Consider the following 15,835-nt stretch of genomic DNA (forward strand, 5'->3'; position numbering starts at 1 on the left):
CAGTTAACATGGAGCAAACGGAAAGGCTGAGGTGACTTAAAACTGACTTCAGGTGTAACTGTCCCTCGGGGGAACTCGCGGAGTAGGGCTGCCCTCCGACTTCTGCCCTCAGGCAGGCTCGCCTCATTCCGGAAAGTCCCTGGAGACAGGGCTTCGGGTGTAAGCTGAGAATCGCTCGCTTCTCCACGTAAACCCGCCCGTTCACCCCCTCCTTTCTTCACTCCTTGGTGACCCCCAAGCAGCCAGGGTTAGCCGGGGGTCCCCGTCGTTGGCCAGGGGCTGGGATTTGCGGCGAGGCTGTCGGTGGACCTGCTCTGGAGGCTCCTGCCTGCGAGCGGGGCTCCGGTGGCCGGTGTGGGAACGGGGGGCCCAGTCTCACCAGCGCCCGGTGGGGGTGGGCAGATGTCTGCACTGCGCAGTGGTCGGAAGAAGCAGCCAGCCAGCCCTGATGGCCGCGCCTCGCCCACCAGTGAAGACGTCCGCTCCAGCGGCCGCAACTCCCCCAGCGCCGCCAGCACCTCCAGCAACGACAGTAAAGCGGAGACGGTGAAGAAGTCGGCCAAGGTGAGGTGCTGGGCCCCACCCTCCCCTTGAAACCCGGGCTGCTGGAGTCGGTGCTCAGCTTTCCCCGTGTCCCTCAGTCATGCGTGGGGCCTCCTGGGCACCAGCAGGCAGTGCCTTGGCCCGGGGCCTGGAGAGTGGGGTTCCACGCGGTTCCCAGCGCCGACCTTTGGGGGCGGCACCTCTGCCTTGGGTTTCCCATCCCCCGATACTTGTTCCTTCCTGGGCCCACCGGCCCCTTCCAGAGCTTTCTTGTCTTGGGGGGATGGAGCGTGGCGTGCGGGGGGCCAGGTGTCAGCAAGCAGTTGTCACCCCCCCTCCCCGCCCCCCCGAGGCTGCCGGCCCATCCTCCCTCAGCCTGAGTCTCCTTGTGGGCTGTCCCGCCTCAGAAGGTGAAGGAGGAAGCCTCGTCCCCTCTCAAGAGCAGCAAGCGCCAGCGGGAGAAGGTGGCCTCTGATACGGATGAGGCCGACAGGACCGGCTCCAAGAAGACAAAAACCCAGGTGAGATCTGTGGCTGAGCCGCGCTGACTGCAGCTGGAAGCTAATGTCCCTTGAGAAGCCCCAGCCCGGATTCTCCCTGGGAGGAGGTCGTGTCCCGTCTCCCAGGGAGGGGCCTAGAGAGCGGCCCCCGAGACTGGCCGGCTCAGGGCAGGACCCGTGGTCCCCGGAGCCACGCGTGCCGCCTCATCTGCCAGACCTCACCGTGCGGCAGGGCAGAGGGCGCCCCAGCTCCCCCTAGAGCGTCCGCCCTCCCCCCTCTGGCCCTAGGAGATCAGCCGGCCCAACTCGCCGTCCGAAGGCGAGGGAGAGAGCTCGGACAGCCGCAGCGTCAACGATGAGGGCAGCAGTGACCCCAAAGACATCGACCAGGACAATCGTAGCACGTCCCCCAGCATCCCCAGCCCCCAGGACAACGAGAGCGACTCCGACTCCTCGGCCCAGCAGCAGATGCTGCAGGCCCAGCCCCCGGCCTTGCAGGCTCCCAGTGGCGCCGCTCCAGCTCCCTCGTCGGCCGCGCCGGGGACCGCCCAGCCACCCACGCCGGGGCCCACTCCCGCCGCCGCCGCCCCGTCGCAGGGCTCCCCATCGACCTCCCAGCCCCCAGCCCAGCCGCAGGCCCCCTCGGCTCCCGCTCCCCACGCCCACGTCCAGCAGGCGCCCGCCCTGCACCCACAGCGGCTGCCCTCACCGCACCCCCCGCTGCAGCCGCTGACCGGGCCGGCCGGCGCCACCCCCGGCCCGCCCCACCCCCAGCCCCCCCTGCACGGTCAGGGCCCGCCCGGCCCTCACGGCCTCCAGGCTGGGCCGCTGCTGCAGCACCCAGGCCCCCCGCAGCCCTTCGGCCTCCCTCCGCAGGCCTCCCAGGCGGCGGCCCACCCTCACGCCTCCCTGCAGCCGCCCGCCTCTCAGCCCCCTCGGGAGCAGCCCCTGCCACCCGCGCCCTTGGCCATGCCCCACATCAAGCCCCCGCCCACCACACCCATCCCCCAGCTGCCGGCGCCCCAGGCCCACAAGCACCCGCCTCACCTCGCGGGGCCCTCGCCCTTCTCCATGAACGCCAACCTCCCGCCCCCTCCGGCCCTGAAGCCCCTGAGCTCCCTGTCCACGCACCACCCGCCCTCGGCCCACCCCCCGCCCCTGCAGCTCATGCCCCAGAGCCAGCCTCTGCCCTCCTCCCCCGCCCAGCCCCCCGTGCTGACCCAGAGCCAGAGCCTGGCCCCTGCCTCCCACCCCCCCGCGGGCCTCCACCAGGTGCCCCCCCAGCCCCCGTTCGCCCAGCACCCCTTTGCCCCTGCGGCGCCTCCTCCCATCACCCCTCCGACTTGCCCCTCCACCTCCACGCCCCCGGCGGGGCCTGGCCCCTCGGCCCAGCCGCCCTGCTCTGCCCCCGTCGCAGCGGGAGGCAGCGTGGCTGGGGGGGCAGCCTGCCCGCTTCCCACCGTCCAGGTCAAGGAAGAGGCCCTGGACGAAGCTGAGGAGCCCGAGAGCCCCCCTCCCCCGCCTCGGAGCCCGTCCCCTGAGCCCACTGTGGTGGACACCCCCAGCCACGCCAGCCAGTCCGCCAGGTATTGGTCCCCGGGAACCGGGCACGTCCGGGGCAGGGACAGCTGGCCACCTGGGGCCTCGGCAGGGACCCCAGCGAGACACGGGGCCTTTTCAGGTTCTACAAGCACCTGGACCGGGGTTACAACTCATGCGCGCGGACAGACCTGTACTTCATGCCTCTGGCGGGATCCAAGCTGGCCAAGAAGAGGGAGGAGGCCATCGAGAAGGCCAAGCGGGAGGCCGAGCAGAAGGCGCGCGAGGAGCGCGAGCGCGAGAAGGAGAAGGAGCGCGAGCGCGAGCGCGAGCGGGAGGCGGAGCGAGCGGCCGTGAGTCGGGCGGGAGCGGCGCCTGCTCTGCTGTGTGTGGGGGGGTGCTCCCGCGGGCAGGGCCCTCGCTCGCCTGGGGCTGGGTCGCCACCGCCTGGCGTCCGCTCGGCAGCCACCCGCGTTACCCCTGTGTCCCAGATCCGCGCACCCATCCGGGCCCCGGGTGCCCCACCACTGCGGGGCCCGGACCTCGGCTGTGCCGGGTCTGGGTCCGGGGTGCGGGGGGGCACCTAGTTGGCTGGGCCGGCGGCTGGGCGCGCCCAGCCCTCACAGCCTCTTTCCCTTTAGCAGAAGGCGTCCAGCTCGGCGCACGAAGGCCGCCTCGGCGACCCCCAGCTCGGTGGTCCCGGCCACATGCGGCCCTCCTTCGAGCCCCCGCCCACCACCATCGCGGCCGTGCCCCCGTACATCGGGCCCGACACGCCGGCCCTCCGGACTCTGAGCGAGTACGCCCGGCCCCACGTCATGTCGCCCACCAACCGTAACCACCCCTTCTACGTGCCCCTCAACCCCACCGACCCGCTGCTGGCCTACCACATGCCCGGCCTCTACAACGTGGACCCCACCATCCGCGAGCGGGAGCTCCGGGAGCGCGAGCTGCGGGAGCGCGAGATCCGGGAGCGCGAGCTGCGGGAGCGGATGAAGCCGGGCTTCGAGGTGAAGCCCCCGGAGCTGGATCCCCTGCACCCGGCCGCCAACCCCATGGAGCACTTCGCCCGGCACGGCGCCCTCACCATCCCCCCCGCCGCCGGCCCCCACCCTTTCGCGTCTTTCCACCCTGGCCTGAACCCCTTGGAGAGGGAGAGACTGGCCCTGGCGGGCCCCCAGCTGCGGCCCGAAATGAGCTACCCGGACAGACTGGCGGCCGAGCGCATCCACGCCGAGCGCATGGCCTCGCTGACCAGCGACCCCCTGGCGCGGCTGCAGATGTTCAACGTGACCCCGCACCACCACCAGCACTCCCACATCCACTCGCACCTCCACCTCCACCAGCAGGACCCCCTCCACCAAGGTGGGGACTCCAGGGAGCCAAGGGTAGAGGACATGCGGGGGGGGGGGGCACGGCCGAGAGGTCTGCGGAGAGCGGGGCTCAGTGAGCCCCCGTCCGGCAGCGCCTGCTCTGGTGGCCGCCTTCGGGTCCTGTGGGTGAAGGGCCCGGGAGGCAGCCCTGGGGAGGGTGCCAGCCCAGACGAGCTGGGGGGAGGGACGCTGGCTGGGGCAGGGCTGGAGCGGCCCTGGGGTTCCTGTGGACCTGAAGGCACGGGAGGGCCTGGGGCAGTCGGCCAGGCGGGCTCTGCTGATCCAGGGTCCTGGACGAAGGGAGGTTGGGGAGGCTCTGCCTGTGGGCGCTCTGAGGAGGGGAAGGGGGAGGGGGAGGAGGAGCAGGAGGAGGAGGAGGAGGAGGAAAGCCGTCACCAGCTCTTCACTTTGCGGCTCTCCAGAGCTCTGCCATAGGGACGGGGGGGCCGCGGAGGGCGACGGCTACTTTGGGTCGGGGTTGCTGGTGGCCCCGGTGACCAGAAGCCAGCCGTGGAGAGGAGCAGGTCCCTGGGAGTTGCCGCCAACGAGGGCAAACGGCGAGAGGCCCCCCCAGAGCCCTGCGCCGCCTGCATGTGCACTTCTGCCCCTTTTCCTAGGTTCAGCAGGCCCAGTTCACCCGCTGGTTGACCCCCTGACCGCTGGCCCGCACCTGGCTCGCTTTCCCTATCCCCCTGGCACCCTCCCCAGCCCTCTGCTTGGACAGCCCCCCCATGAGCACGAGATGCTTCGCCACCCAGTTTTTGGTAAGAGCGCGCCTGGGGCAGGGGTGGGGTCCAGGGCGGAGCTGGGGTGCTGGTCTGCCGCGACGTCCCCGTTCGTTCATGTATTCGTGTATTCAGCACATAACCTCCTGAGTATTGGGAGGCTACTTGGGAACAAGGCAGGCAGACCCCTGTCCCCCAGGGAGCCGGGGGTCGGGGTATAAACGTGTGTCAGGAGCCGGCACGATGATGGGCAGGGAAGAGATGAGCCGAATTCAAAGGAGGGCTGAGGGCAGGCCTCTGTGAGGACAGGCCTCTGTGAGGACCGGTCAGTAGGCTGAGGAGGACGGGGCCCAGGGGCGGGGCCCCGGGAGCCGCGCTTCTCTCTTGCGGGTGGGCGGGGCCTCTGCTCCGGTGCTCTCCGCCGGCGAGGTGGCCTCTTGCCCGTCCCCTTGGGAGGCCCCCTCCTGACCGGAGCTCCTTGCCGGCTTCATGCTGGCCTTTCTGTCTCAGAGGCTGTTCCGTGTTTGGCAGGCACCCCCTACCCCCGAGACCTGCCTGGGGCCATCCCACCCCCCATGTCGGCGGCCCACCAGCTGCAGGCCATGCACGCCCAGTCGGCGGAGCTGCAGAGACTGGCCATGGAGCAGCAGTGGCTGCACGGACACCCGCACATGCATGGTGGCCACCTCCCAAGTCAGGAAGATTATTACAGGTGAGGTGGGAGGTGCTAGGGGGAGTCCAGGCTCCCACCTCCTCGACCTGTGGGTCCCCGATCCCCTCCCCCCCTCCCGCCCCTCCCGGCTGCACCCACACTCCGTGCCCCACCCCTCCCCGTGTCGGCAAGCGCTGGACTCCTCCCCCTCCTCCTCGGCTCCCCCCAACCTTCCGCGGCCTCTTGGACCTCCTGTGGAGCCGTCTTGAGGAGGGGAGACAGGGCGGGGGTCAGCGGTGTGGAGGCTGCCCCGGGCATCCGGGCCCTCTAGCTGTAGGCCTCCCCAGGCCTGACGCTGATTACTTCTTCTGTTGTTTTTTCTTCTCCCCCCCCGACCCCCTCTTTCCAGTCGACTGAAGAAGGAAGGTGACAAGCAGTTATAAGTTATTTATTTGTTAACGCTGGCTGTGGAAACCCCAATTCTTGGGGGAGAAACAGAACTTTTTACATACAATAGGAGCTGCAAAAGCAAAAAGAATATCTTCTAAAGATTTCTTTATATATTTAAAAACCCCACAACTAAAAACGTATCAGCATCCTAGTGTTCGTTTGTAGAGAGGACTCCTTGAGACCCGTTTGGGTCTCCCTGCATGACAGTCCCCAGAAACTTAGTGAGGCCTGGACTGGACTGAACGTTAAGAAGACCCCCTGCAGTCTGGGGGTTTGGCTTTAGTTTTCTTTTCCTTCCTTGATTTCTTCAGTAGGTGCTAGAGTCCAGCTCACACACCCTTCACTGTGCGTGCAGATACACTCAGTCGCGTGCGCTCCAAAACCCACAAGGTTTGCAGATAGGCAGCGTATGAGTTTGGAATCCAAGAGCTGTAATTTTTAAAAAATCTTTTATTTTAATACATTGTAGGAAATCTTCATAATTTGAGGAAGTTCTGCGCATGGCTTTTTACGTCTGTAAATAAATAATTTTAGAACAGCCTTTTTTTTCTTCCACAAACTACTATTCTGATCTATTTTTTCCAGCCATGTCACTAATTGTGAATTCCTACCAGCTGTTGACAGAATACAGAGTTGATTTTTTAATAAAAAGTTATATATAATTATCCCTTTAATTAAAGGGAACAGATGGGCGTTACTAGTTACAAACGGGCAAAAGCTTGGGGCTAGGTTGGGGCGCAGCAGGGAGCAGCCAGGGGTTTGCAGGGACAGTGTTACAAACCGTTTCTTTGTTGTGCTGCTTTGGTTTTCACTTCTGTCTGTTCCCAGCTTGTGCTTTGCCAGCGGTGCAGACGTCTGTTAGCTTGAACCTCGCGTCTTGCACCAGGAGCGCAGGAGTTAAATGTCCCCCATTCTGTCTCTGAGGGATCGAAAGCACATGTTTCTGTGTGTCAGATTGTAGATTTCCTTATAGATTGGTCTGCACACGCATTTGATTGTTCTGAATGAACTGCCTTTTTACATACTTGGACAATTTCGTAAACAAACATTCTAGAAAATCCAAGAAAACGATTCCCTGCAAGTCACTCAGCACATACGCTTGCCAAAGGGGTCTGTTAGAAATCTGCTTTTTCGTGCGTGTCGTCGCTTGGATCTTCTTGCGGTGAGGCCAGGCCATCCTTGCCACCGCCCGAGGCTGCTTTGGAGCGAGGGAGATCCTGGAGTTGGTCCGGCTGCGGGTGGCGGCCTGTGTGTTACCCCAGGAACAGGGACCCACGTCGGACAGGGAGACACTTGGCGTCCTGCTCTTCCTCCCGGAAGCAGGACGGGGGTCACAGCCGTGGACGTGGAGTGAGAGGCAGCTCCGCCTGGGCGCAGGTGGCCCGGAGAGCCTGCCTCGGCTTTCTGAGTTGCCCGCGTGCTGCACTCTCTCCAGAGCAGGGGGGGGGGAGTTGGGAGGACATTCTGCCCCTGTTGATCACGCGTGCTGCCAGGACATAACCTTTTCTGTTCCTCCTCTCTCAGCCTCTCGGGGGCTCTTTCCGCCGCGGTGCGCGGAGTTCTCGGCTGGGGCTCAGTGGACGTGCAGCGCGTCCAGGACCGGAGCCACAGAGGGGGCGGGACGAGAGGCTGGCGCTTTGACCCAGAAACCAGGCGAGATAGCTCAGATTCAGGTTCCGGATTCACACTTGCCTCAAGGGCATTTCCAGTGTCCACTACAAGCACGTTCGGTTTCTGTTGGGACAGATAGAGGATGGTTTTGTCTGTTGAAAATGTTTGTAGGTTTTTTTCTTTCGTTTTCTCTCATTCCATTTCTGCCTTAACTTTAGCTCCTTGGGGTGGGGGAGGAGGCAAGCTCAGATGAACACTTTTGTCACCGCTTGAGTGGCCGCGTCGGCCAGGGGCGTTCGTGTCCCCGGGGCTAGTGACGTGCCATCAGGGCGGGCTCGCGCTCTGCGGCCTCCGCGCCTCTGAGCCGGGCCCCTTCCTGCTGGACTCGGGCCGCTCGTGCAGCTCCCGGCTCCTGCGCGGAAGCCCCCGCCTGCTTTTCTCCTTTTCGGTGGAACGCGACGCCTCCCGCTCAGTTATCCTCCTTTCTCTCCTCTCTCTGTCGTCCATTTCCAAAGAAGAGAGAGAGTTGAAGTACTTGGAAGTCTGTACTTGAAAACTGTCCGAAGGCGTTTTCTCCGTAGGTTTTGCTTTTCTCCCCACGTCCCCAGGTGAAGCACTGAGATTCTTCCATTTAGAAACCCACAACCCGAAACCCTCACCTGGTCAACTGCAGCGTGTGTCGGAGGCCCCAGACCTTCACGGTGTCTTTGAAGCCCGACCCCTTGGTCTCCTTTTGGGTTTCCTCCCTTCGTTTGGAGTTGTTTTGCTTTTCCGTGTTTTATGTGTATCTTGTTCACTGTCGTCGCGTTGAGCTTCACTTCGCTGCAGCAGCAGCAGAGCGGAGTGTACATTCTGATTTGCTACGTTTATATATATCTTGAAGCTAAATGTATATATGAGTAGTTTGCCATGAGATAACACAGTGTAAACAGAGTAGACAACCCAGAAATTGTGACTTCTGTGTTCTCTCCATTTGAGTATTTTGTAATTTTTTTGAAATATTTGTGAACATAAATAAAAACAAGCTACACTACAGCGGCTGCGTGTTCTCCAGGGGACTGCGTCTCATCCCTGCGGGTGGCGGGGGCCGGGGGGGGGGCAGGCGTATTGGCCGTTGTCCTGACCCGGGTCCCCCCGGGTGCGGAGGGGCAGGGGCGTGGTTTGGTTCTCCGCGTTGCCGGCACACTGCTTACCCTCCGAAACGGCTTCCAGAGAGCCGCGTCTGCCCCGTCTGGGGGGAAGGGGCTCTCTGGCGGGTACGCTGCCCTCGGGGGGGAGGCTTCACCCTGCTGACCCGGGACAGGCAGGACGTGCAGTGGCTCCCCAGGCAGTGGGCATTCATCAGCGGGGGTGATGCGCTGGGACCGGAACACCCCCTCCTCACTCCTCCCCCTGCCGTTCGTCCCGCACCTCTCATCTCTGGACACCCTCCAAGGCGTGTGGGCCTGTGGCTCCTCCTCTGCTGAGGAGAGGTCTGAGCCGCCAGCCAGGACAGCGGCCTCCTGCTCCTGGCCGTTCCTCCTGCCTGTGTCCCCTCTGCCTCTGCCCGCCTCCCGCAGCTGGTTGAGGATGCCTGCAGGCCCCACGGGGGAGTCTCGCCCAGTGACAGCGCACCGGCTCACCTGCAGGGTGTGCGTGTGGCCACGAGGGGGCAGCAGTCACCAGGTTGGGTTCGGGGCATTTCCCGAAGCTTCGAGGCTGTCGTTGGAGATGTGTGTGCCCGCCCCTTTATCTGGGATCTGGCCGTAATCGCGGAGCATGCACAGCCCCGAGTGCTCACTGTTCGTAAACGGTCCTCAAACCGGGCAGGGTCCGTCCGCCTTGTGGTGAAGGCCTGGGGAACGGCACGTGTCGGGCACTGCCTAACGTAGGGCATGGGAAAGCTTTGCCAGCCGGAAGGGCCCAGGTGGCATACCCATCAATGGCCCTAGAGACGCTTCCGTGCCCTCCAACAGCAGGAGCCCTGCCGGGCAGTTTGGGTAGTTGGGGGGAACAAAGCGAGGGCCCTGCAGGCGCCATGGGAGGCACGCGTGGCTGTCGTCATGGGTCACGGATGAGGTGGGTGGGTGGAATCCAGGTGCCACCTCTGCTGACCTCTTCTTTAAAATGTTTATTGGAATATAGTTGCTTCACGACGTTGTGTGAGTTTCTGCCGTACAGCAAAGGGAATCTGCTGTGCATATACATATCTCCCCTCTTACGTGGATTTCCTTCCCATTGAGGTCACCACAGAGCACTGAGCAGAGTTCCCTGAGCTGTACAGTAGGTCCTTGTTAGCTATCCGTGTTACACATGGTATCAGTAGTGTATCGGGCTGTCTGTCTCTTAGGTTGACCGTGCTCTTGATGAAGCTGAAGTTTTCAGTAGGTATAGATTTACAAAGTAGAAATTTAAAGAAGGTTGAATGATACGACATCAGTGTCTGTAAATGGAGACGTAGACTTATGCCTCAGGAAAGACCCTCATCGGAACTGCACAGGGTGTAGTAGTTTGTCAGGTGTGGACACCTGTGGCCACATTGTCCCCACCCTGCCGTGCGCCCATTCTGAGGCGGAGGGCCTGCTGCATCGGACGAACCTGCCGGATTCATGAGCCCGAGAGGAAGGGTCTGATGTCTCACAGCTGTGCCCCCAGCCAGGGTCTCGGCTCTGTCGCTGCCCAGACAAGCTGGCTCCTCAGCCCTGTGGGTGGAGGGACCCTGGGTCTGGGCACGGTGGCTCAGCCCCTCTGGTTCCCTGCAGCGTGGACTCAGAAAGTGGCACCTGGCAGGGCTGGGTTCACGGCTGCCACGTGGGTCCTTGTCCGCGGTAAGTTCAGGTGAACGGGGCGCGTCCCTTGGGCACCACCTGGGTAAGTCAAGGCCGCTTATCTGCAGGGCGAGGATACACAGCAGAGAGATCAGCAGCGACCTTTCGAGAAGACATCAAATTCCAGGGCTGCGTGCACAGCTGAGCAATCGTGGACGCAAAACAGCTGCTGAGGGAGGGCCCGGGCCGCGCGCTTCTGCCTGGACGCTCGGGGGCCCTGCATCCGAGCCGCGAGCCCTTTGCCGACCTCGGGCCTTAAACGATCCCTGACCTGCCCACATGGCAAGACCCAGGGCGGTGGGAGGGCACCGACACAGACCCCCGGTACCACCCTCGGCCTCTCCCGGCTAAGCCGCTCGGTGCGGGCGTGTCCCTGAACTCAGAACTGCGGAACCAAAACAGGACCGGCTACCCAGACCCCCGTGGTCAGGCGACGGGGCCCCAAGACCGGTGCGTGGGTCTGTCCCGCACTGGAGCTCTGAGCAGCTCCTTCCCAGGGGCCCGTGGGGACACTGAGGGATGGGGGCCCTCGGCCTCCCTGCCGCCTCCCAGGGAGGGTCAGCCAGATGAGCCTGCGGGGTAGGCAGCCACTGCACGTGGCTGTCCAGCTGGGCTCGTTGCGGCTACAGGCTCGAGTGGGCCGTCACTGGAGTCCTGGCGCTCGGGGTTGGGCCTGGCGGGGCTACAGTTTCCGTTGTTGTGGACGGAGCAGCCCAGCCTTTCCCCTGGGACTCGCCCGCCCTCACTGGGTTCTCTGTCCTGCCTTGTGGGCCCTCGGGGGGCTCAGTATCCGAGGGGTCCTTTCCCCGGGTCCTCGCAGGGCTTTCAGCTGCTTCAGCGAGATTCCCCGCCGTGTGTGTAATTGTTTCTTCTTGGTGTCCCGGGGCCGCCGGGCTGAAGAAGCTGCCCCTGCGTCGCCCCAACCCAGCTCTGTGCTTCCACGGGCACCCCGCTGTCCCCCTACCCGGGCACCTCGTTCCTGGACCACGTTCCAGCGTGGGTGTGTGTGTGGCGGCGGGGGGCGGGGGGCGTGTGCTCCTTTCATGTTTGCTGGACGAATAGACAGGCCCCGCAGAGGAAGTTGCCTTGGTGCACTGTCCAAGTGTGCTGCTGAGTTACAGGCGTGGACGAGAAGAGCCCCATCTGGGGATCTGGCCCCTCTGCTGTGGCTCCTGGTGTGACCCCTCCCTCCCCTTCAATTTTCTTAGTCCCGCACCCCACCCCAGCCCACCCCCAGTCCCCAGCTATGCCCGCTCCAGGATCTCACAGCCCCTCTGGCTCCAGTCCTGGGCAAAGAGTTTTGGGTGAGGAGGGGACAGCCGCTTTACGACCGTGACCTCCGGTGAACCCCTCGGGTGTGGGCAGCCAGTGCCGCGAATGAGATTTAAAATAGCGCTTTAGGGCACGTCCCTGGTGGTGCAGTGGTTAAGAATCCGCCTGCCGATGCAGGGGACACATGCCGCGGAGCAACTAAGCCCGCGCACCACAACTACTGAGCCCACGTGCTGCAACTGCTGAAGCCCGCGCGCCTAGAGCCCGTGCTCCGCAATGAAAAGTAGCCCCCGCTCGACGCAACTAGAGAAAAGCCCGCGCGCAGCAATGAGGACCCACCGCAGCCAAGAAAAAAAAAAAAATCACTTTAATAAAGGCACTTCTTTATCAGCCCCTTTTGGCCCAGGGAGGATCCCTGAGGCCGGCAGACCGTCTTAGGGCCAGTTTCTTCTGTGTACCTGACCACTGCTTGTCACTCCCAGGTCCCCTTCCACTCCCCTTATTCGTTGCACGGGCTCTGCTGCAGGTCCTGCCCCGGAGCAGATGTGAAACTCGGTCCTCACTGACATACCCAGCCTTGGCCACCAGGTGGCAATGTCTCCAAAGCCCAGGCGCCATCCCTCTGTGTCCACCAGCCCTCCCGCCCCGCGCCGCGATATCTGCAGCTCAGGCTGCAGAGAACAGTCAGGGTTCCCCCAGCCCCCGACCCCACCCCACGGCTGAGACGATCAGGGGAGAGGCGTGTGGGTACCACGAGTATTTTGCAAAAGAACTGATGTTCCCTGGAGGCAGGGAGCGGGGGTGGGGGGGTGGGGTGGGTTGGAGATGAAGGGTCGGGGTGTTCTGGGCAAAGGGCAACTGGAACACACCATGGCTGGAGCCGGGGAGAGCGATGGCCGAGAAGGGGGCTGGGGGCTGCAGGTAGGGTGGGGTGGGCACAGCCCAGGCATGGATGTTACCGTGAGGGACAGACGCTCTTGCCCCCGTGCTAGCTCGTACACAGCAGGCCCTCGGTAAATCTTCGATGGGACCCACGGCGCACCGTCAGCCCGGATGATTTCCAAGCATCGTGGCCGCAGAATCCCCCAGCCCCGAAAAGTGCCCCTGAGCTACTGCTGCCCTGGGTGCCCCGAGTGTGCCCCCAACGCAGGTCACCTGCTCCTCTCCTCCAAGTCTTCCAGCAGGAGGCTTCTCAGTGCCCTCGACCTCACAGCCAGGAGGAGGGCACAGCACGCAAACAAACACACCTGAGAGCAGGAAGAATCGGGGCGCTTCTGTCTGTTCTGGCAGATCCCGGGGAAGCCAGCTCCGTTCCCTAGAAAGCTGTGGCCTGGTGTGATGGGTGTGGGGACACCTCCTCACCCAGGCCCCGTATCCCAGCCCCTGGTCCGGGGCTCGTGCACAGCCTCGGAAGCCGGAAATCAACCCGATGATGGCTCTGGTTTCACCCTGGGTTCTCAGTGCCCTGGATAGCGTGGCTCAGGGGCCAGCGTGCTCCCTCCAGAGGAGCCTCAAGGAAGAGGGTTGACCTTCAAGTTCACGGAAGGGAAGGTCAGGTGTGGATTCAAGATGCGTGGCGTGGTGCTTGTCTTGTTTTCTGTGGTCTTTGTTTTAGTCTCATCCTGGGACCACAGAGCAAAGGTCTCCCTCCCTGTCCTCCGTCCACGGATGGAGCCCTGCGCTCCCTCGGGGTGGACCTCCAGGGAGCAAGACCCAGAAGGCCACGGCCAGGCGGGAGGGTGGGCAGCCAAGGCCACAGGAAGGGCCCGGGGGGCTCAGAGGCAGGTCGGGGGGTCAGACTTGTGGGGCAGGCTCATGACGCTGTGGGAGCTGGGCCAGCACTCAGTGCTCGTCTCGGGACCCAGGTCCTCCTTCCCAGCAGAGGGAGGAGGTGTACTTAGCCCCCCATGGGCGAGCGGAGGTCCCTTTCACCCCTGTCATCGTGGCTGGAGCTTTAAGTCAAGAGAGTGGTTCTCTGAGATGTGGAAATCAAGTGGCTGTGGCTCTTGGTGAGTCCCGGGCCTCCTGGCTTGGATCCTGGGTTGTGTCCACGGCCACCAGCTGCGGACAGACCGGAAGGTCAGGGCAGCTTTCTGGAGCCGGCCTGATGCTCTGCTCAGCCCGCTGGTCCCGAACAGCGCCTGACTCAGAGTGGATTCTTAGGAAAGAGAGGCTGAGGACAACGCTTCCCTCGTGAGAAAGGGCTCTTCGTTTACGTAGAAAGTTCTAGGAAGAGTGCCCAGGGTTCGGCACAAGCCAAGAGTGAGAAGGGAGCCTCCCATTGATCATCTGTCTTGCAGATTTGATGATTCTAGGCAAAAACAGCCCAGGCCAAGGACAGCCGTGCGACACCACGTTTTCTAGAAAATCCAAAGGTCTTCTAAAGCAATATAAATGTGGGGAGGATGAGTCTGGGGTCCCAGAGAAAGCATGGGACTTAAGGAGGCCCAAAGGGGCTGTGTGACTTTAAAAAGTCACCGAACCTCTCTGTGCTTCACCCACACATAGAGCGGGGATGATGAGAGCTGCCTCACTTACCTCGTGACCACGGAAGGGTAAAATGACTGATGTTTACCCAGTGAGTCCATGGGGAAAGGCCTCACTGATCTCAAGCAGGGCGGGCTGCTCCGAGGAGGTGGGGTTTTAGACGGATCTTAGTCGACGAATCGGAAGTCGATGGGCAGGAAAGAGGTAGAAGGACTTCACCCACGGGAAGAGCACGAGTTCAGGCAGAGTCGGTCTGTGGTTGAAGAAGGCTGGGTGGCGGCAGCTGCACAGAGGGTGGTGGCCTCAGGGAGATGGGCGGGGCCTGGTTTCTTAGGCTCTGGGGAGCGACGGAAGGTGTTAAGAGGGAGGAGAGGGGCTCAGGCCTGTTTACAGCTCCCCGAGCACAGGGTGGAAGACGGACCGTGAGGGCAGACGGGAGGCGAGCTCGTGGACCAGGGAGGGGGCAGGGAGGAAGGGTCTGGACCCCAGGGACCCCACAGGAGCCCCCTCAGCTCCAGCAGGGCAGCAGACAGTGGCTGAGGCAGGTCTGGGGGAAGCGTGGACGAGGTGAGAAAGCTGTGGCTTTCTCATGTGGGGAGGTGACTAAAGTCCCCTGCAGAGGGTTGTGGGGTTTTTTGTTTTTGTTTTTTGTGTGTGTGTGTGTGCGGTACGCGGGCCTCTCACTGCTGTGGCCTCTCCCGTTGAGGAGCACAGGCTCCGGACGCGCAGGCTCAGCGGCCATGGCTCACGGGCCCAGCCGCTCCGCCGCACGTGGGATCCTCCCGGACCGGGGCACAAACCCGCGTTCCCTGCATCGGCAGGCGGACTCTCAACCGCTGCGCCGCCAGGGAAGCCCAGGGTTATGGTTTTTGCACCCAACTCTCCCTAACTGGTCCGGACAAGATGGTGGGACACGTTAGCTGCCCATAAACCAGACTCTCCCCAGGGGCTGGCGAGGGGCCAGGACTCCGCTTGCTTGTTTGGGCCTCTGGTCAGTGTGTCCTGTGTGTCCCCCAAACGTCGGGACCGTGCAGTGAGGCTATGAGTGACCAGGGCCCAGTGCAGCGGGTTCGACGGTGACCGGACGCACCCCTCCCCGCCCGGCGTGCACAGCGTGGGGAAAGGACCCGCCCGGCCGCGCCAGGAAGGGGCCCAGCCAGTTCGCGGTGTCCACTGATGGAAGATGGGGAGAAGCCCCGTGGCGAAGGATCTCGACACCTGCAAGAAGTCGGAGGCTCATCCAGGTCCATAAACAAGCGCGGGAAGATGGTGGGCACGGGTGGGCGGGTCAAGTCCAAGGGCAGGACGGGCGTTCCCAGGGGCGCCGGCTCCACCTTCCGCAGTTCCCACCTTATGGGGCATTTCACAATCTGAGCTTCTGGTCCCTTGAACACACCAACCCCCTTCTCCCTGGAATAGCTCTCTCCCGACCCCATCACCCATCCTCCCACCCTGCTCGCGTTCTTCTAGCACTTGGCATCATTCTCAGGCCTAGAAATCAGTGCACTGTCTGTCTCTCCTCCTGTCACATCAGCTCCATGAGGGCAGAGCCTTGTTGCTCACAGATGGGTCCTCAGCACCTACCACTGCCTGCCACGCCCAGGGCACTTGATGAGTACCTGTAGGGTGGACGGATGGATGGACCGACGGATGGATAGATGTGTGGATGGGTGGATGGATGGATGGATGGGAGAATGAATGAATGAATAAATGAGTGACTGAATGGGTGTGAGGTCTTCTGACCCCAAAGCATTGTCTGCTCTAACTCTATTCTGGGAAGCAGTGTACAGTTAGACAGGCTCTCTGCACGCCAGCACTGCGGACGTTTGGGGCCGGGTCATTCTTTGCTGGGTGTGGTCATCCTGCGCACTGTAGG

At 63.0% G+C, this 15,835-nt stretch overlaps 1 protein-coding gene across 8 annotated transcripts in view; it reads left to right on the forward strand.

The window, feature by feature from the left end:
- The window catches only part of RERE (arginine-glutamic acid dipeptide repeats), a 418,432-nt gene extending 410,004 nt beyond the window's left edge, over window positions 1–8,428 (forward strand). For 5 of the 8 annotated variants that reach the window (XM_067018162.1, XM_067018153.1, XM_067018159.1 and 2 more), the window contains 8 exons: window positions 403–564; window positions 951–1,064; window positions 1,332–2,629; window positions 2,725–2,935; window positions 3,224–3,947; window positions 4,573–4,719; window positions 5,191–5,392; window positions 5,742–8,428. In XM_067018162.1, coding sequence (XP_066874263.1) covers window positions 403–564; window positions 951–1,064; window positions 1,332–2,629; window positions 2,725–2,935; window positions 3,224–3,947; window positions 4,573–4,719; window positions 5,191–5,392; window positions 5,742–5,775 — 2,892 coding nt within the window. In that variant the 3' untranslated portion in view covers window positions 5,776–8,428. The remainder of the gene's footprint in view (window positions 1–402; window positions 565–950; window positions 1,065–1,331; window positions 2,630–2,724; window positions 2,936–3,223; window positions 3,948–4,572; window positions 4,720–5,190; window positions 5,393–5,741) is intronic. The other 3 variants (XM_067018161.1, XM_067018160.1, XM_059052164.2) reach the window with 3 other exon arrangements.
- The last annotated feature ends 7,407 nt before the right edge of the window (window positions 8,429–15,835 follow it).

Source organism: Kogia breviceps, chromosome 1 (assembly GCF_026419965.1).
Source record: "Kogia breviceps isolate mKogBre1 chromosome 1, mKogBre1 haplotype 1, whole genome shotgun sequence".
Taxonomy (NCBI): domain Eukaryota; kingdom Metazoa; phylum Chordata; class Mammalia; order Artiodactyla; family Physeteridae; genus Kogia; species Kogia breviceps.